Genomic DNA, 20,618 nt, shown 5'->3' on the forward strand with positions numbered 1-20,618 from the left:
CCGTTGGCGTGCAGTACTGTCACTTGAGCACATTTTCAGCAACTATTGGAGAACCTTATAATTTGTTCTGTTTTATATTTCCTCCAGTGTTTATTAGCTGGGATGCACATTTAGCTTGTAAAACGCCCCACACTCCTCCAGCTTTATGTATGTGATTGGAACACCGCCCACAGTGTTCCACTTGAGGTAATAGACAGATGGGAGTCAGTCACAGCGTTGCTATGATGGAGAGAAATTACCCTGCTGAATACTGCCCTCCCTCCCACACTACATCAAGCTCACTGGACGCTCAATATTCACCAAATCACTCTATTTTTCTACTCATGATTGCCTTGTCTATAGGACAAGACAGCTTAGTGCACTGAAATGACCAGACGAGCAGTAAGTAGCAGGTGAGATACTGTATGACAAAGCTTCTTGCACCAATACTGTGTATTCATCTGGTTTATAGCAGTATAAGTCTGTGTTTATTAAGTATGTTCTATGTCAGCCTGTGCCTTCAAGTCCTCTGCCCTTCATCCAAACTGAAATTATTATCCCATATTGATGGATTTGTGTAGACTGTTAACTCCACAGGTTTGAAGCTTCACAGCAAACTAATATGCATATCAACTTTACCCCACAGACTGCTTTAACAGCAGTGACTCACTGCATGATAAACCGGCGTGCCGTAACCTCACACGCTGGTACTTTGTGCACAAGTCTCAGCTGAATTCATTGCATCACATACAGTATGCGTCATTCCCATTCAAATCAGTCAGCTTCCACGCAAACTGCCTGAGCTGGAGCACATGGTGTGTATTTTATAGGCTGATTACAGTATTTTATTTGACTCTTAAACCATCAAGTGATTAATTAAGTTCCATGTGTGGAAATAAAATGTACAAACAAGGTAATTGCACATTACTAATACCACTTCATCTGAATTCAGTTACATCCACAGATTAGACTCTGCTGTTGGAGAATGCAGCTACATTTTTTGCCTGAAACAAGCTTCAACTCATGTCCTGAGTGAATTCCAGGTCACATCCACTGCACCATGAAGTTACACTGAGCACAAGTCACAGGTGAATAGATAACGCTGAACTTACTTTATGTGGTTTCGATCATCTGTTATATGTGAACTACATGTAAAAACAAGCCAGTGGTTGTGTGATGGAGGTCTGATGGGAAATCCACAGTTTGCCAAACCCATCAATCACACTCCAAGCAGAAATCTGCCGTTCGGAATTGGTTGCATCTCATCTGTGTGGGAGCATGACTGCACTATGACAAAGCATCGCCGGTAGTGGGTCTGTTTCTTTGAAATGACTCAACCAGGAGGTGCTTCCCCACATGGTCCGGCCTGATCTGTAACACCGGGAGCTACTTTATGGCCAACAGCCCCCAGAGCGACTCATTCAATCAAAAAAAGGCAGCCTGCCAGCCACCATCCAGCAGCCTAGCAGAGGAAAAATGCAGTTTGTGTTTGTGATGGATGCAACTGCCATGCAGAGAGAGAGAGTCGAGGCAGAGAGGGCGCATATATTTGCAAACGCTTGACACATCAGTGTTGACAAAACGAGTCATGTGACGACCGTGAAGATGGCGCAGCTTATGGTATATTGCAGTTTCCTCAGCGTTTTCTTTCACCTGCTCGACAGTTGGGACCGTTGAACGCTATCGCGACCTATTACCTCCTAATTACCGACCGATCCAGCCCGTGCACGCGGGCTGAGCAGCCTATTGTGGATCAGCTGGCCTGGAGCGCGATTGGCTGAGAGGAGGGGAGAAAAAAAAAACAGAAAGAGAGAAAAACAAAGAAATTAAATAAATAAGCTTCGAGGAAAAGAATTCTCTCCGTTCCACTTGAAATGCGGCTGCAGTAACACCTTTTGTGGAGAGCAGAAAACCGCTCACCGCGTGCGTGCGGGCGTGCGTGCGTCCCTGCGTGTGTGTGCGTTACATTAGGTGGACACGGAGACTGCATCAGACTGGAGACACACGCCGGGACATAATAGAGCGGAGATATTGAGGCTTTGATGGTCCTTCCTCCCCCCTTTGCACACACAGGCGTCAGGATACTGATTCCGGTCGAGACATGTAGTCCAATGTACGAGCAGCCAGCATCGTTTGTAGCCTTCAGCTCACGTTTTTTTTTTTTAGCAGCATCATCTCACGATATCGACATAATGTGGCTTGCTCTACCGGAGGGAAAATAACCAAAAATGTGGATACCTACAGAAGAGGAGAAAATCGGAGTTGGTGAGTCAATTACGCCCGTTATTGTTGATTTACGACGTTTGCGTTCTCGCTTTTTAATTGACTTTAATCATACAGCGATGTGATGGCAGGTTTTTTTTTTTTTTTTTTTTTTTTGCACGAGAAACACCCAGTTTTTTGTTCATCGGCACCCCGCAAAGGCTATCCAGCCCATTTCTTTCTGCTGTTATGCCCATTACACCCAATGAAAAACATACACTTATAATGGCTGATATACAAGGCCAGTGACTGCATAGAAAGGAGAATTGCGTGGGATGATACAGCCTACAACCCACCACTTTAAAGATGCTATCGCAGTCTGTACACAACCGCAGGCGGTGCTTTACATCAGGCTCCTACTCGGAGTTTTGTGGTGTTGTTAAAAAAAATGCGTCAATGTAGCATTTTAGCCTTTTCTTCTAAAGAGCATATGTGGTGGGGGGAGAGGGGAAAGGAAAAAAAGGCGATTCGTGTTGAAGCCACGAGGGGGCATCGTGACTGCGTCCCCCCAACAGGTGTAGGCTGGAGTGAAGCTGGAGTCTACCTGTAGACAGAAAACTACCCTGCTGCTGCTGCTGCAGGGACTGCACTGGACACACACACACACTGTACATCTCCTCCCTGCGTGTGTGTGTGCACTTTGACCCCGACAGAGGGGCAAGTGTCCAGTGCAAGATCAGCATTTCTCCTTTCAGATGATGGTAAAAAGCAAACATGAAAGCGAGCTGCATACAGTGTAAGAACTAGAAGAGGGAAAAAATAACGCCATAAGGAGCCGTAGGGTCAGTATAAACTGGCCTCTGAACCCTACAGCCACGGCCAAAGTGTCTATAGCGTATGATTATACTATAGAGGCTTTTCATTAGGGGGAATGAGTCATGTCCAGATGCTCTACTGCTTGTTACTTACAGGGCTACTCATGCTGCCTCGCACATGATACCCCCCCCATCCCCCGCCACACACGCCCACACATATACACTTTGTTTAGAGGCATTATTACATTTGTCATGACCGTTTCATAAAGATGCAGGATGAGAGCCCCGACGGCAAATCCACCATAATATCAGCACTTCTAGTGGCTGTACAGTAATCTCATCGCATTAATCGTTTTCTTGTCCGTCCATTCAGAGCCACTGCAGGTCTTTTTTTTCAAGCGCAAATATTATCGAGGGGGTTTGGGCAAGGAGGGAGTCAGAAAAGAGGGAGTTTAGTGCGGGGAAGCAACAGTTCGGCGCAGCCTCCGCATCAGTCGGTGTGGAGTGACCTGGCGCTGTCCGCGGTGCTGAAATGTGGAGATGACGCTGTCCAGGGTGCTGAAATGCGGGGAGCTGTGTACCTACACAGTACATACTGTACCTTGTAAAGGCAGCCCGTATGACTCTGGTCAGTTCCCCCCTCCGCCACGCATAGCATAAGAGGTTCAGTTTTTCTCCAGCATCCTTGTGAAGCCTACGCTGCTGGCCTGCTACGTTTACTGTCAGTGCAGCCCCATACACGGCCTGTTATCAACACCCCCCCCCCCCCCGTCTAATCTGGTTATTAGTGGAACCCTTTTGCATATCTTTTTTGCTTATTTTGTCTCTCACCAGTATCACCATACACCGATATGAAACCGAGCAGGCCTTTCTGTTCTCCTGTGCTGTCTTAATGGGCTCCGTCTAAACAGGAAACAGTTGGAGACCACCTCATGAAACGTTAATGCCTTTCTTAGAATCGCTGCCTATTCATTATGTTGTTCTTGGTTGTGTTTATGCAGGAAATAATGTTGTAATTCACTTCTAACGTAGCAGCAAAGGCCTGGGTTGAATGTGCTGTGGTGCTGCTCAGCTCTTTCCACTCCAGAACTGCAACTGATCATTTTTTTAAACACCAATTAATCTATAATTAGTTGTATTGTTCCTGAATCAATGATTTGTCTGTAAAATGTCAAAAGTACCCCAAAGTAAATAACCATTATGCAATAAAAAAAACAAATCTCAGCTATTAATCTGTAATTATTTGGAATTTCATTACTAATAGATTTTCAAGAATTATCAGCATTTTTTCTCTAATCCGTCCTCAGTGTAGTCTTCTTCAAATGGTTTGGTTCTGCATGTTGAACTTTCTTTTTCATTCTCTTATTTACAAATGAGTCACTGATGGATTAATCTCACATAAGCAGCAATATTGAGAGAATTTATTTACACTTTTATTGGAAAGAGCTCTGACTTACACTCGGTACCTGCCCACATGAGAGTGGAATGAATCAGCTGGCTTCATCTGTGGCCACATGGACGTGGCTCAGACACAGACTACTGTAGCAGTACATGAAATAATCAAGCAGACTAGGCCACCATTATCTGAAATGGACAGCTCGAGGATCAAACGTGTCCATGACAGAACAAAAGACAGAGCTAATGTTCAGATGAGTGTGGGATTAGAGAGATTAATGTGGCCCAAAGTAGCATTTCTTTGTGGTTTTAGCTGTGATTTTAACTCTTAATCTGATCCGTAGTGTAAAGTTGCTCAGCCTCATTTTGGTGAGCTCTTCTTGGATTCATCACAGACACTGCACCACAAAGTTCACGAGAACTGTAGTTTCCTGTACCTTAACTGACATGCACAAATACGTATTGTTGCATGTGTGATGGCCAGGCTCATGGCGGTTTAAAAGTGCTGTATAATAAGGTCATCTCGGAGCTACACAGACCCCTGCGGCTGGGTAGCATGCCTAGATTTCTGTGACACTGATTTGGGATCAGATGTGGTCAAATTCTCCCCTGCCTCCGTGGCAGAAATCCCCAGTTTAGCAAGTCTTCAGTGCAGTAATGTCTCTGAGTGAGTGAGTGTGCATTCAAGTCGTGCTGAACAACATGACTCAGTGGGCGAAGCCCAAAGAGCGTTGTGTAATTTTTAACTTAGCTAGATCTGGGACAGGACTACTCAAGCCAGAAGAGCCGGACCTTCATGGTCTGCATGCACACTGTGCATTACTGGAACGGTTTAAGCAGTTCAGTTTCAGTTGTACCAGTTATGACTGAGACTGGAACTAAAAGGAAATCCAAGAAAGTAAATTCATTTCAGTGCTGCAGCTTAGATGAGCACAGCGTCCTCTTTAATAAATGGTTTCTCAGTACGGTGGTGCCATTAGCACTCAGTTGTTCTGAAAAAATAGCAGATAATTTATAAGCCGTAATCGTGTTTACTGTTGTACTGGCAGGTTTTTGATGACATCTCCGCTCTCTCTGCAGCACATTTCTCTCCCGGGGGTCGTTGTACAGTTCGGAACTGTATGTGCCTCTCACTGATTCTAAAGCAAGGTCATCAGGCCATGCATGTTGTGTCTTAAGCTTCACTTTATTACATTTAGAGAGAAAACATTTTTCAAGACATGGCAGCACGCAATAATATTCGCACTGGAAGATGATACTAGCCTCACTGTTGTAGAAGAACAATATATATTTAATATTATAGCTTATATATTGGCTTGACCATAAAAATGCACAACAGGAAAGTGAAGGTTAGACAAGGGAAAAAGGTTAAAGGTCATCCTCAAACACTCAGACTGGCTTTCTATCGAGTATGTAGTGAACACTTTCTGTCCGGACATATCTCCATATTTTATTAGTCGTTTTGCTGCAGGAAATATTGCAGATGACAAAGAGCTAGTAATGTGCTGAACACACTACACATTAAAAACTCTGAATGTGTGTGTGCCTGTAATACAAGGCAAACCTCTCATAGACACAATGTTTGTGGTGGGTGCTACAACTCTCTCTTTTAACACCATGGAGAGCTCTGCGTTGCCACTTTTTGTTTTATTTTCTTTTTTTTAGTTTTTAGGTGCTGTTCTGGAAAATCAGCTCCAGCTTCTGTTCTCACTTCACGCCAACACAGAAGACTGGATCCTTAAGAGACTGTTTTCAGGCAATGAAAACTTTTTGTCGATTTCTGAAGAATAAATCTGCACAGGAAATACGGGATGTTGTTAGATAGTAAAACATCTACTCTGCAACTATGAATCTGTTTGATTCTTCACACTTTTTACTTTAAAATGAATACTGCCTGGCTGTAGGTTGGAGCTCTGCTTGGTTATTTTGATTGGAATATAGTTAAAATGTTGTACTTCTCACTTATTCTGTAGAGGCATGAAGCAACACATACACAATTAAGATAAATCCACTAAATATACTGCAGAAGAGGGCAATACAATATTATAGATAAGATGGATTCAAGGGAACATACAAACACTCAAGAGTCAGGAAATAAAACTGAAAATTTCAGCTAATTTCTGAAACCTTAAAAGTTATGTTGAAGCCAAAAACAGATTATTTCCTGGATATTTTTGTTGATTGTTTGCACTGATATCAGCAGATGGTGATCACAGAAGGAAGTTTGATTTTTGAACTCACAGTCCTACATTAAAGCAGAGTGTGTGGTGTGGTCTTTGTCCTTGGTTGTTTATATATGTACACAAAAGGTAGATCATATGTGGTTGAAGAGGGGACAGGTAATAAAAGATATTTTTCTGCCGCTTGCTGCTTATGATCATGGAAGGTGTGTTGTATTGTTTCAGATCTTGTGTTGGAAGCGTACACTGAAGTGATTAAGGAAACCAGTGAAATGAAAATGAAACTCAATCGTCACTGTTTCTGTAGTTTTTGGAAGAGCGATTCAGCTATTCCTTGTTTTTGGTCTTTATTTATTTGCCAAGTTGATAGTCATCTTTTTGCTGCCGTCAGCATTTTCACTTTGCTCTAACTGCAGCTTAAAGTCACGACCAGATGACTCAAAAGAATCCAGCCCTCGTCATGTTGTGAAGTTACCACAGTTGGGAACTCCTTATCTCCACTGTAAGAGCTGAAGCTTCTCAGACTGTGAATTCTACTCTTGTATTCTGCGGTGTCACAGTGGGGGGGGGTCATAAAATCTTTAAACCAGGGCCCTGAACTGAGTGGGCCCCGTACAGACTCTGGACCAAAGTGCACTTTGTGCTCTGTAGTTGTCACTTCTGCTTTGTCGTGAAATGTTCAAAACCCAAACAAAACATTCCTAAAATACAGAATGCTTCAACTGTTCTATTGTGTGAGAGCAGCTGGGATGTTAAAATATGTTTTTTATTTCTTTGCAGGCAAAATGTCCCCCAGTGGATGAGTGGGAAAAGTATATGACTGCTGTTTAAAAGCAGGCTCGTGCCCCAAAGTTTCAGTCAGAGTTGTGTTTGATAGTTAATGAGTAAATGAATGTAGGTGGTGTTTGAGTTATGTTACGGATGAGTTGATGTACATGTGTCATCCATAGAACAACGGAGGTGTGTTGAGTGCAGAGGAAAGTGAAGGACAGCTGGAGTCTCCTCCTGTGCTCAAGCACCATAATTCCTCTCAGTGAGCTACTGGTTACACAATAGCGGCCATAAGATGCCATGTGGATTATGAATGCAACTAAATGGAGGGACAGTCTGGACTGATACACTGTGGCTGAGTAGAAATGTTTGCTTTTGCCAGCATTTTCTACTGCCTGTCCCGTCAGTCCTTCCAACATCCTACGTTCAACATGTTGAAGTCTAAAGATGAATTTTGCTGGTTATGCTTTGAGGATATGCTAATGCTCTGCAGCTTTTAGCCACAATGAAAGAGTGTTTACACAGCTTGGACGTTTTGTGAGGGAGGACTATGAAAATATGAGCCTGTGTGATGCTCCCATCTCTCTCTCGAACATGACAATCTCATCCCGCTCTGACGTGGCCTCTGCTAAAGAGTTTTCAAATGGTGTGAGTGCAGGTTTTGCAATTCAAATGAAATAGAGGCCATTAAAGAATAGGACTCTCAAATAGGAAATACTTAGCCCTGGCTGGAAAAGGGCCTGAGGCAGGCTGGAAAAGGTGACGAGGAGACTCTTTAAGTCTATCCATCTCTGCTCCTCTAACACATGCCCAATAAGCTTGACTTGACTCCAGTGTCATGCATCATCCATAAGCTTGCCATTTTAAAATGCCCAGATCCCTGCAGCAGTTACAGTGAAGAAAGAAAGCCCTCCAGTTTGTAGATGATCTGTTGCCATAGTTACCCGAGCACAGGAACTGAGCACTTGTTACCCTCAAACAGGCAACGGCGCCGAGCCCAAGCCCCTCCTTCTCTTCCTCCCCCTCACTAGGTCCCCTGGATAGTTCATTAGCATAATGATTCACACCAAACTCTCCTTGAAGGGCCACCATTTGTAGGTTTTTAAAATCGTCAGTGGAGCCTTGTCATTATTAAACAAGTTTGTCTTTGCTGAGGCTTGTGTACTGTCCTTTGCATGGCTCACGTTGCACTGCTGCACAGATAAGAACATGACAAGACGTTTCTCCGTGTGGTCGAAGACTGCGTGATGCTGTAAAAGCAGGTGGCATGGAAGATTTATGCTAATGCAGATTCATGATAAAGCAGCGTTTAGCCATACTACTTAGCAGTTTGTGTGGGCTCTATTTTGGGATACAGTTCAATTAACTTAACATTGCACAAAAATAAGGCCGCTTAAGAATTAATTGCCTATTAAAATGACTACCCACTTCAGGGTGGGAGCTTGTTTACAGTTTGCTAAGCAGTGGTTCCTGTGTGACACTGTGCTTAGATGTTTGCATTAAACAGCTTATTACAAGCGCTGCTAAAACCCCGAAACACTTGCTGTAGGGAGACACCGCAATGTAAAGGATGCACCTTTGCTTAATCACACGCCACAAAGATGAAACCAAGCAGAGAGGCTTATCCATAGCATGATTTCCCTCGACAGTCAGCACTTACTCTATATATAATTACTATAAGGTCATTTTTTTTTACAGCACTGTTGTCTCATGACTTCTTTCTATCTTTCTGCACAGTGATCTGCAACTTCCGGTCACCAATATGTCAGGCCCTGGTCCTGGAGATTGGGGAAACTGTACAGATTCTGGAGAAGAGTGAAGGTAAAAGCAATCAGATCTCCTATGGATAAGCAGATGCACATTTATTGTGTTTGATTGTAATTGATAGGCAGTTCTGTACAGCAGAGAGGTATCAGGTAGCTTAGTTAAAGTGGACACTACTGTTGTGAGGTGCTCATTTTCGCCCAGGGACTTAAAGTCCTCCTCAGTATTTTATCCGAGAAATTGGGGAATTTAGCTACCGGGGGGAATTAACATCTTTTTTAGTATAGGGTCTAGTTAGTAAAGTTTATAAGATGTTGTTGGTTTCCAGTGGGATTTCCTTGAATGAACAGCACCATTTAATAAAAAAAATTGAGAAAACATGTTCCCAGCATTTCTAAAATCCTGGCTGTAGCCCTGTTTTAACCTATTTATGATGATTTAGGCTAGCCAAAGCTAAGAGAGAGAGAGATGTTACAGTACTACAGTACTACAGTAAAACGATGTAATGGCAATGCTGTAAGCTTTACATATATATGTTTCACTGTAGTGAGGCTCCCTGATATATATGCACTTTGCTCTTCCTTCAGGTTGGTACAGAGGCTTTTCCACCAAGAAGCCTTCTATCAAGGTAATTGCAACAGTATACGCAAAACACTATTTTGACATTGTGTTGATTCCAAGAGGAAAAAAAACTATTTGTATTGTAAAAATCATTTAGATTTTTAAATGTGTATGTGTAGAGTAATTCTACAGCATTTTTCAAAGCATGTTAATTAAATACATTTTTGGAGAACCAGTATTTAAAGGAACAATATGTAAAACTGTGATATAATAACTCAACTTCCCCAGTTGCCAAACAGACTGTGGACTGATTTCTATGTAAAGGACTCTGAGAGGTTTTCTGAGACAATCCTATAATAGTGGCGTTTATGTTCACTCCAGAGTGCCTCTCAGTGTGCAACACTTGCTAACGTTATCTTAGAAATGGAGTCTGCTAACGTCAACGAATGACTGTCACCCAACACAACAAAGTGAAACCTAACATTATTGCAAAGCCTGTGAAATATATTGTGATATTGCGGTTTTAAATAGCTCATGTCAGCTACCATTAGCTTGCTTGCTAATGCTGATGAACTGCTAGCTAACCAACGTAGCTAAATATTGTATATAAAATTATATTGTATATAAAAATTGTGATAACTAATTCATCCAGACTCCCAGGCTGATCTGCCTTGTAAATTGGCTGCTTGCTGTTTGCAAATTACTTTATCAGCTAACAAAGCAAATAACACTGATCCGTGCCGTGTCTGGCCACAGGTGTCATTAATAACAAGGGTTATCTGAAAGTTCCACATAGTACCTTTAATATAGGGCTAATTCAGATGTTATCAAACAAATGCAACGTCACCAAAACATCTGCATAAGCGGTTGCTTTTTAATATAAAATAACCTCCACATGAAGGTTTTATCAAAGAGCAGTGGATTTTTGTGAATGACACTGTGATCTGAGAGATGTGCATCCCAGAAATAACTTTGTCTAGACAACAAAGACCTTAATGACTGATTAACTTATTGAATAGAGCTTTGATTGGACAAAAATAGAAATCTCCTGACCTGTATTTCCAGAGGTGCTTTCATAAAGACACCATTTAAACCAAGCTCTTGCTTCATAGCACAAAAGCTCCAAATGTAGCGCCCTCTCCAAGAAGTTCAAGATTTACACAAAATATAATGATATAAGATAATGTAATGACAGTATAAAATACAATAAAATAGATACACTGTGCATCACCTGTGTATAAAGCACACCTTGGTACGAGCACACGACAGGACTGGCACTATCATTTCTTTTAAATTGTAGTGTAGCACTTCACAGATTATGAGAGCACCGTTCTGAGTACATGCTGTATTTCTATTGTGCTGCTTTTCTGCTGTGCAGAATTCTTTGGAAAATCCACATTTTGTTTTTCTTTTAGCCACCAGATGGTGCAGTTAGTAATCTGAAAACCATTATACCAAAACGAGCTATTTTAAAAAAAATACAATAAAAATAAAACTCCAATTTAGTTGTCATCATAGCAGTAAATAACTTCTTACATCTTTGGTCAAGGCAGAGAGAAAGTTAACGTGGAAAGCGGGACTGAGCAAAAGAATCCAAAGCTCTCTGCATTCAGTTCAGTCTGTTCATGCAGCATCATTATGATAAATCCTCTGCACAATGCTCAGAACGAGGAGACCACAGCTGCAGAACTCAGAATAATACAACACAATCACTGCTGACAGAGATCAATACTCTGCACTGCAGTAAATGGTTTTTACATATGCTTCCCATGATTGTTCAATAAAGGATGTTTATGACACACTCCATCCATCCACGATGACGTGTGGGAGAGTCATCGTACAAAGTTGGAGAATGCAAAGTTTGCAGATCCACAGTACAAACAGTAGTATCACCACAAACACATATTAAAGATGTATCGTTGGAAACATGAGAGCAGCAGGTAATTGCTTCTATCTCTTATGTCCATTCTGCTTTAAACTCAAGTGTCAGAAGCTCAAGTGTTATGTGATGCTGCTGGGATGTTTGAAAGAAAGCACAAAAGCTGTCCAGTCCTGGTAAATGTAGGTGTTAGTGGCTACATGCTGTCCTTCTCTACTCTCATCAGCTATTTACAGTTCTTACTAACACCCTTCCATTTTGTTATGTACTCCGCTGCCCACATTCATTCGCCCCCATACTCTCTCTGAGCTGAGAGAATTAGTTGTGCTCACTACGGCCAATTCTTCACATCTGGCAGATTAGAATAATAAAGATGAACTGCAAGGGTGGCATTTGGCACCACTCAGACTCTCATGCCCTTCCCCTGCTAAGCCAGACCACAATAGGGCTCCTGCACGTTGCTCTGCCTTTCGTTTCTCTAGCGAGTGCAATCAGTATGGGCTTCACATTTTTTTTTCTTTGCATGGCAGAAAATGTGAGCACACAGCAAAGCAGAAATGGTCAGAATACATAGAAAGGAAGTGTAATCTTGCATTTCCCTCAACGTCTAATGTGTCGCCAGTAGAATTATGCAGCCTTTTTCTTCTTTTACAATTGTGGCACTCAACACAGTTTAGGTTGCTCTGCCTAATGCCCCAAACATAACACAAAACTGTACATCTTGGTTTTGCATTGCAGGAGAATTAAGAACGTAATCCTGTCACACTCAGTAACATCTCTGCTCCTTCCTCTGTCCACAGGGTATTTTCCCAGTCAGCTATGTCCACTTGAAGAAATCCACAGTGACCAACAGAGGGTAAGTGTAGGATAAAGGGTTGGCATTTGAGCTTGTGCAGCATCATAATTAAGGATGCAATTATTAAACATTAAAAAATATATATATATTTCGAACTTTTAAAATGTACTCCACCCCTGATACATCAGATAAAAAGCAAAACAGACACAAAACAGAGAAGGAAGTAGTTGTCCAGATATGCTGTATCTGCAGTGTCCGCATCCACTGTGACAGAAATGTTCATACAGACTCGTTCCAGTCTGGAGATCAAATAAACTGTACATTAAGCCACACTCAAGAGAGGCTTTTAAATCAACACTGATATGCTTTCTGATATTATCAATAAAACAACTCCAAATTGTAACAGATTTACAGCATGAGAAGAAGAGTACCTACTTCTAAATGAAGACAGGAAATCATTTCCATTCTCAAAATATCCTTTTGAGCTGTAACCATACAAAGCATTAAAGCGTGCTGGGTCTCATATCTGACCCAACAGTTTCTCTCTTGACACTGATTCTGATGCTTCACCTCAGGGTATCCACTGGTGCTGATCTGATACCAGTGATCTCTTTTCCCCAAATATAAAGTCTGTATCGCTCACTGTGTGGATGTCATTGGAATCATGGCACTGGGCATTTCTGTAGTTTTATATCTGACTCAGCGGCCCACTGTGACTGAATGCATGTAGCTGATAGAAACACAGAACTTCAGAATCACGTTGGCGAAGATACTGCACTTAAAGGCTGTGAAGATCATTATTTCAGTCATGACTATGATCATCAATCATCACTATGAGTGGTGGGTTTCTACATGAACACAAAGATTTCTGTATTTCTGTTTTCGTTCTTGTTATCCTGACTGGTTTAAAGGGGGTGGGGCCTAGTTGGAAAAAGGTGATGTCATGTATTTACATACACCAACCAGAGTATTTTGCTTGTCTTACCAGCACTGCCAATCAAATATGATCAAACCAGTGTTGAGTGTTAAACCAACTACAAATGTTTCCTTTTCCAAACTTGAACTGTAATTATTACTTTTTCCATCATGAATATTTAATGTAGAGAAATACTTATGATTTGAAAACAGCATTTCAGAGGCTTTAATGTGAATCAGTTATGTCATGGCCAATACCCAATCCATTAAATGAGGTCAGTCTTGGCACCGTTACTGATCCAGCATCAGTGTCAAAGTGGTGTATTCCTAATCATAATAACAGCAAAGCTCTCCAAATGTACTGCAGAGGGTCCACACTTGCTAGCCTCAGCTGTGATGGTAATGTTACAAACATCTATATATTGACCTTGAGTAGCCAGTGTTCATGGTTTTCAGATTTATGATTTTTGTTAGATGAAGAACTGTGTTTTCAGTCCAACACTGCACGACATACAAAGATAGAACAGAACAAAGATGTCTGTTTGACAAAGTTTGAAAACGAATGCGTCCGAAGATAGACTTGACTGGTTAACCAGTTTGGACAGTATTTAACCAGTATTTAATTCTGCCAAAAGCTGTCTTTGCAATCAATTGTAGCCTGTAAAGACTTCCTTTTTTGTACCATTTTACCACCTAATGTACATGTACTTCAATACTGCAATATAAAAGTACACATAACCTGAAAGATGATTTTATCCATATCGCCCACCTTTACAACCAGTGTCAGTCAAACCCAACAACCACACTGAGAAACACCTTGTACATATATAGAGAACATTACATCATCTGTGTAAATGTGTTTATTATGAAGGAGACACATATAGTAAAAGAAAAAAGCCAGTTACATTTATTGCATTTTATGTAGGAGGGGATTGCAGCTCAAAATACTGAAAACCTGTTTAAACAGCATCAGCAGTGCTTTCTCTCTACAGATCCATCGCTTCAAAGACCTTTATTGAGACATAATGGAGCATGATATGAGCAAAACGCTAAAAAAAAAAAAAAACCTCAGGAGCTGATACAGATTCTGATCAATGCCAGAGCACAACGCTTTGGTGACGCTCCAATCTTCAAGACAATCACCAGCAGACAGCTGTTGTCTTGTATGCGCATACTCTCTCACACACACACATGTACACACAGCGGTCATCTTCAGTTCCTGTCACAATCACCAGTCATGGCTGTAGAGGCCAGAATAAAGGCGAAGACAAAAACAGGCAGCAGAGCTCTTTATCAGCCCGAACTCATGGATGTTAAATCTGCAGGCTGGGATCTGCGGCTCAGTGTGGACTGGGAGTTTGCAGTTACATCACCACCTTCCAGTTGAGCTACCACATAGCAGGAGGACTCTCACTTGCACTCAAACAATTAAAAGTGCAGTCTTGGAAACTGACGTTATTATACTTCCTCGCTCCAGGAGTTGCACTTTGGGGAATCTGCTTTGCTGTCTCATGGAGTTAATGAGGTGACACACCTACTGCATATCTGTAGTTTTCCCAAAGCATCCCTACCACAGACAATCATCCTGACTCATTTGGTCATGGATGGAGATTCTTCCCTTGTTGCAAAAACTATGATACAGTATTAAAGATAATTCTTTGCGGCATAGGGCAGAGCTTAGTGAGCAAAGTGCAATGTGCCACAAGAGATCTAACATTTGGTTTAATGTTTTCCAGTGACTGTGGTCCCACAGGAGGGATGTGTGTTGTGGTTTTACCGGAGTGCTCCACCTCCATTACTAACTGCAGCCAGAGAAAGTCTTCATTGCCCTTCATGATATTACCTCCTTGTTCATAGCTGTTCTTTAAAAATCTGACCTGTATGTGCGCATTTGTCAGTGATGTTACTTCACTTTTGTTACTCAGACCAGCTCCATCAAATGTGCCTTATTTAAACAGCTCCAAAGCCTCCACACATGTGTCTTCTGATTTAACAAATGTAGTAAAGGAAAATGAGATTTTGTGGGTCGCAGGTATTTACTGACCTTCAACCCTGGTGACTCTAACCGTGAACTAAACCAGGTGATTTGTGAATGAAGGTTAGCAAACTAGCAAAGAAGACACAACCCACCAGTAAGATGGGGTTATTGAGATTTTTCCTTTTTTGATGGTGGCTAACTGTGTCCTCAGGCTTGCAGCCCCTGCACAAAGCTAGCGTGTAGCTAACTACAAGTGTTAACACCATATTCTGTGATCACGGCCAAGTGAGCTATGTTGTATGGACGGTACTTTGCACGAGTGATTGTTGCTACCAGCATTATTCAGTCTTTAATATGGGTGGAAGAAAGAAAAAGATGATATTTCGATGCTGCATATTTGTGTTTAATTTCACAGTAGGGTCATAATTTCTGGTGACCTTTACCTGAGGTAAAATGCCGCATCCAGTAATTATTAGTTACTTGACATTCCTCCCGCCTTCTTTAAAGACTGAATAACAGCAAAAGAAATCTATCAGGGGTCAACAGAAGCACATGAAGGTCACAATTTCTTACACGGGTCATCAGAAAGTGGGACCACACTATGTAGCATCTAAATATTGTCATGTACTTCACCCTCCTTTCACCCATTTTAAAGACCTAACCACAATAATAATAATATGTTTTTTTTTTCCTTTAGGCTGTGCGAGACAGTGGTGCCCCTTGAGGACCCTATTATCACAGAGACTACATCCACACTGCAGGAATGGGGTGTCTTGTGGAAGCAGCTCTATGTGGTCAGTAGCGCTATATTACAGTACATCTCACTCATATCAAAACAAAACACCAAGCAATAAATGCAAGACTGGATCAACCATAACCAAGGTTTCCAGGGGAGCTGGGAGAAAAACAGCCTTTGCAAAGAGAAATTGCATCCATCGTTGTTTCTTTTGCATCCTCCTAAGGGGTTTTGATGGAATAGGCTTTTCCAGTATGTTTTCTTCCCTGCTTCTAATTCAACACCTGGTATAACTTGGTCTGCCAGCAACAGTAGTGAATAGCCTGAGATACAACCCAAACATGCAGTGACAGCTCCTTTAGATATTTCCCCATAGCATGTCGCTCTGACTGTCACCCTACATTTTCATATACTATCTATGTAGGAACAGAAATGGTGGTCAGACACAGATAATGGCCTACAGACCTGTCATATTCAATTTCATGCTGTGTCATTCAGCCATTTATTGATCTTGGCCTGCCTCTTGTAGTTTCTGCATCATCTTAAGATCCACCACTGCTTACCACCTTCAGTCAGCCTTTGCTTGCCGGGCAAAAGTGATTACTGGAAACCTAAAGCATCCTTAATCCTGCTACATGTCGAGGGGCCAGGCAGAAGTGGTTGGTAGGGTTTTGAGTTGGGAGCTGAGTGGATACGTTGCGGAGCTGGCAGCGAGTTTTTACATAACCTCTCACTGAGGACTGCTCATGCTCAGAGCAACTAAGGAGCCCCAGGCATTGGTGTGGTGATGTAACTTCCTCTGAAGCTCGACTAATGTGAAGCGCTGATTTAACAGTGCTCGTTTTGGTGCTCACCCCCTGTGTGATATGGGCCATGTTGCCACAGTTGCATCCATAATAATAGGATGTAGCCTTGGCTGGATGTTGATACATTTCACCTTATTGTTGCCAATTACAATTCATGGTATTACTTCAGGGAGCAATGGCCTAAGCATAACTGTGTATCTGTTATAATGTACGTAATTAGCCCCGCGGAATAGATGTCTTAAAGGGCTCATCAACCCTGACAAAAATCTTTGTTTTTCAGCAGCTACCAGCCTTTGAGAACATGCAGTGTTTATCCTCATTAAATTTACATGGGCATTGTGGCAGCGCTTAATCTTTGCATTTATGTAAACAAACCTAGGTGGTAATGTGGACTTGTCATACCATTAGGGAGAACAGAAAATGCATGAATTAAAAGCGTTGTCCTTGGTCAGTGAGAGATGGAAATTCATTACCATGAGGAGGTCAAAGCAGACTTGCAAGAGAATTTTTGGTTTTGTTTCATTAACAAAATCAATAGGCTTTAAATCTCAGTCAGCAAAACATAAGTGGTTAGAGTGTGCTTAGGAGGTGATTTTTGTCTTAGTCATACTTGATATGATTGTAAAATAAATCACCAGATTCTGACATTAGAGAACCATCTGCATGTTGGTTGTCTCAGTGTTCAGCTTTATAGTTACAGAGCGCTAATACACAATTAACCAAGCTGATGATATCAGGTAAATTCTGGGAAGAGTTTCATTAAGAGTCTTTACATAAATGCTGCAGTAGGAGGAGATCACATATCCTAACTAAGTCTTTTTTGGCTGCTTCATTAGAAACACAAGGTGGATCTGTTCCATAAGCTGCGCCATGTGATGAATGAGCTCATTGACCTGCGTCGGCAGCTGATCCAGGGTCATCTCGCCCAGGACCAGACTCGTGAGATCAAGCGGCACATCACCGTACGGCTTGACTGGGGCAATGAGTGAGTGACTCTCGCGCTGAGTACATTATTGAGAGAGTGTGCATGCTCGACAGCAAACGTTTGTTTTTAACTGTTGGCTACTGAAGAATACCATATTTCTTTGGCACTGGAGAGATCTGCAACACTGGATGAGTGGGTGCGTAATAGCATCCTCTATGATGTAATTTCATGGTCATTTAGCAGATGAGTGAATCTCAAGCGGCTTAAAGTCAATGCACATCCCCCTGGAGGAACTGTAACTTACTGTTGCCAGTTTCAAACTCCATCAAACTGAGCTGTGACAGGCATCCATAATGGAGATAAAGACGCAAGGACTCTAGCTCAGCTAAGGAGTAGCTTTATGTGAAGGGGCCATCTGTCAGTTTAATATAAGATTCATCGCAGAATTTCTCATAGAAGTACGCAGACATTCACTTTGAACTACATCACCGCTCATATATGATATATGTTGATATGTGTTAATGTAAAAAAACACTCACAAGTGGAGTCTATGATACGCTGTCTTTTACAGCATGCATGCTGAGGCCAGTGCTCTGCAGTGCACACTGACCAGAGAGCTGTAGTGATCTGATTTCATGGTTAAAAGATCACAGCAGCAGTGATAGTACTCCATTTGAGCCTGCACAATTGTGTTTAAGTCAAGGGTTACAGGGTGTGGGTGTGATATACAACAGCATGAAGCAGACATGTAAGGCAACAAAGTGCACTCACTTCAGCACTGTACCTAACCTCTTTATCCCATAGACCCTTTGGTGGTTCTTCTTAATACAAACTCATGTTGAGCAGATAAGTACTGTTCAAACCCAGAAATCCTCATTTCTCTACAAGATCCCAGAGTTTCCAAAGATACCAAAAATGCCTTATAGACTTGCTGAAATAAAATAATGCGCAAGATTAATCTAAAACTGTCTGTTTGAGCCATGAACAATTGAGTCCTCTGAGTATTTAATTCATTATATCAGTGACACATTGAGCTGGTGATCCTGAGCTAAACTGATACAGAATACAGTTTATATGAACTGAAGTTTTAAGCAGTGATGCTTTTTTTGTGGTTTTTTTTGTCAGTATTGTACCCTCTTACATTCATCTCACAGCTGATTGTTTTACAAATCAGAAAACTGTTGATAATCTCATGATGCGTTTCTGGAGTTTAAGCTGACCAACACTGATAACGACGAAAATGATAATGCCTCCTTTTACGGTGATACACACATTACAGCAGTGATTAATGAGACGATGCAGTATTTTAGTGTTTTGTAGCTGTCGAGGTGGAGTTACATTTAACAACTTTAAATACTGCAGCTCATGGTATTTGATAAATAACCTTGTGTTTTGTTACCTTACAGCAAAAGTTCGACATTTTGGGAAACACGCCACCATTAACTACCTCTGTTTCTTGACCATGAACAGTTGCCAGGCAACCAGCGGAGACTCCAGGAAGTTACTGTGCTTAGCCAAGAGATAGTCTGGCACATAACCGCCCCCAGTAAAACAGCAAACTGTCATTTTTACACTTCAGGTTTTGTTACGGATTAACAAGATATATCATGTTAATTATTGAGCTTTAGAGGTGCCAGGAAGCAGATTTTTCTACCTGTGGACAGAGCCAGCTTAGCTGTCTCCTCCTGTTTCAAGTCTTTTTGATAAGATAAGCTAACCGCCTGTAGCTTTATGCTTACCATGCAGACATGAGAGTGGCATCAATGTTCTCATCAAATTTTCCGCCAGAAATCGAATAAGCATATTTCCCAAAATGTTAAACTATGCCCTTAATTTGCAAACTAGTAGCTACAGATGTCGGGTAAATGTTTTGGATTGTAGAGTAAAAAAACAACAATATTTTCCTCTGAAATATACTTAAGTGCAGTACTTGAGCAAAAGGCATGTTTATAAAGGGATGTTTGCAGATTATATATATTGAAAAGTTGAATGAGACATCCTTATTATCTTTAAAATCTAACTCCAAGTAATGTGAGATTTTAATGTGTAGATGCATTTGATGCACTCAGTAGAAGTTGAAAGTTGATACTGCATGACTCAGATCCTCATTTTTTTTTAAAACAAAAGCTCTGATGCCTTCCTTCAGTACTTTGTTCTTTTTGGCTTCTCTCTTATACACCCCTAATCTCTCTTTCACCAGGCACCTTGGCTTAGACCTTGTTCCCAGGAAGGAGTTTGAAATGGTGGATCCAGATCAGATCAGCATATCAGAGCTATACAAACTGGTATGTTTTCTGGGATTATTCTTGAACCAGTGCATGCTGTACAAATTCACCTCATGAATTATTAAAGGCAATGAATTAATCAAGTAAAAGCATGTTCTTTGAAGGATAAAGATGCACTTGAATACAACTCTGCAGCATGTATGTACTACAGATATCTGTCGCAATGACTCAAAAGATGCTGTCTTTAGACACCATGAGCTGTTTTTTTTTTTTTTTTTGCACTGTATGCCTTTATTTCATGGCACAGCCTGGTTTTGCATATAAGAATGTGTTGTTGGATGTGTAGGGATGTGTGAATGTACCGATTATCAAATCATCCATAAGAAGGTGACTCACAAGAGAAAGGGAGTGCGATTCAGCTGTTGGAGCTGCCTCATGTGACCTGTTCTTTATGCTTATCTTACCGCCATATTGAGTGTGTCCCTCTCCTTGCATGCACGTGACTCTCACAAGCGTGATTGCCAGCTAGCAATGCAGACATAATGCAGAGTGACAGGCCCAGGTGAGGCTATGGGAAAATGCATACAAATTAATATTTTATTGTTATTTTTTTTTTTACATAAATTAGGTATTTTAGTCATGGTTTGAACAACCGACCAGTTAAAGACACATTTCCATAAATAATGAATGC

General features: G+C 41.4%; 1 protein-coding gene across 6 annotated transcripts in view; it reads left to right on the forward strand.

The window, feature by feature from the left end:
• Positions 1-1,524: 1,524 nt before the first annotated feature.
• Positions 1,525-20,618, forward strand: part of LOC143326562 (dedicator of cytokinesis protein 3-like) — a 51,271-nt gene continuing 32,177 nt past the window's right edge. For all 6 annotated transcript variants that reach the window (XM_076740186.1, XM_076740188.1, XM_076740190.1 and 3 more), the window contains exons 1-7: positions 1,525-2,244; positions 9,080-9,163; positions 9,694-9,734; positions 12,347-12,402; positions 15,933-16,029; positions 17,614-17,762; positions 19,903-19,987. In XM_076740186.1, coding sequence (XP_076596301.1) covers positions 2,208-2,244; positions 9,080-9,163; positions 9,694-9,734; positions 12,347-12,402; positions 15,933-16,029; positions 17,614-17,762; positions 19,903-19,987 — 549 coding nt within the window. In that variant the 5' untranslated portion in view covers positions 1,525-2,207. The remainder of the gene's footprint in view (positions 2,245-9,079; positions 9,164-9,693; positions 9,735-12,346; positions 12,403-15,932; positions 16,030-17,613; positions 17,763-19,902; positions 19,988-20,618) is intronic.

This window comes from Chaetodon auriga, chromosome 10 (assembly GCF_051107435.1).
Source record: "Chaetodon auriga isolate fChaAug3 chromosome 10, fChaAug3.hap1, whole genome shotgun sequence".
NCBI classification, from domain to species: Eukaryota; Metazoa; Chordata; class Actinopteri; order Chaetodontiformes; family Chaetodontidae; genus Chaetodon; species Chaetodon auriga.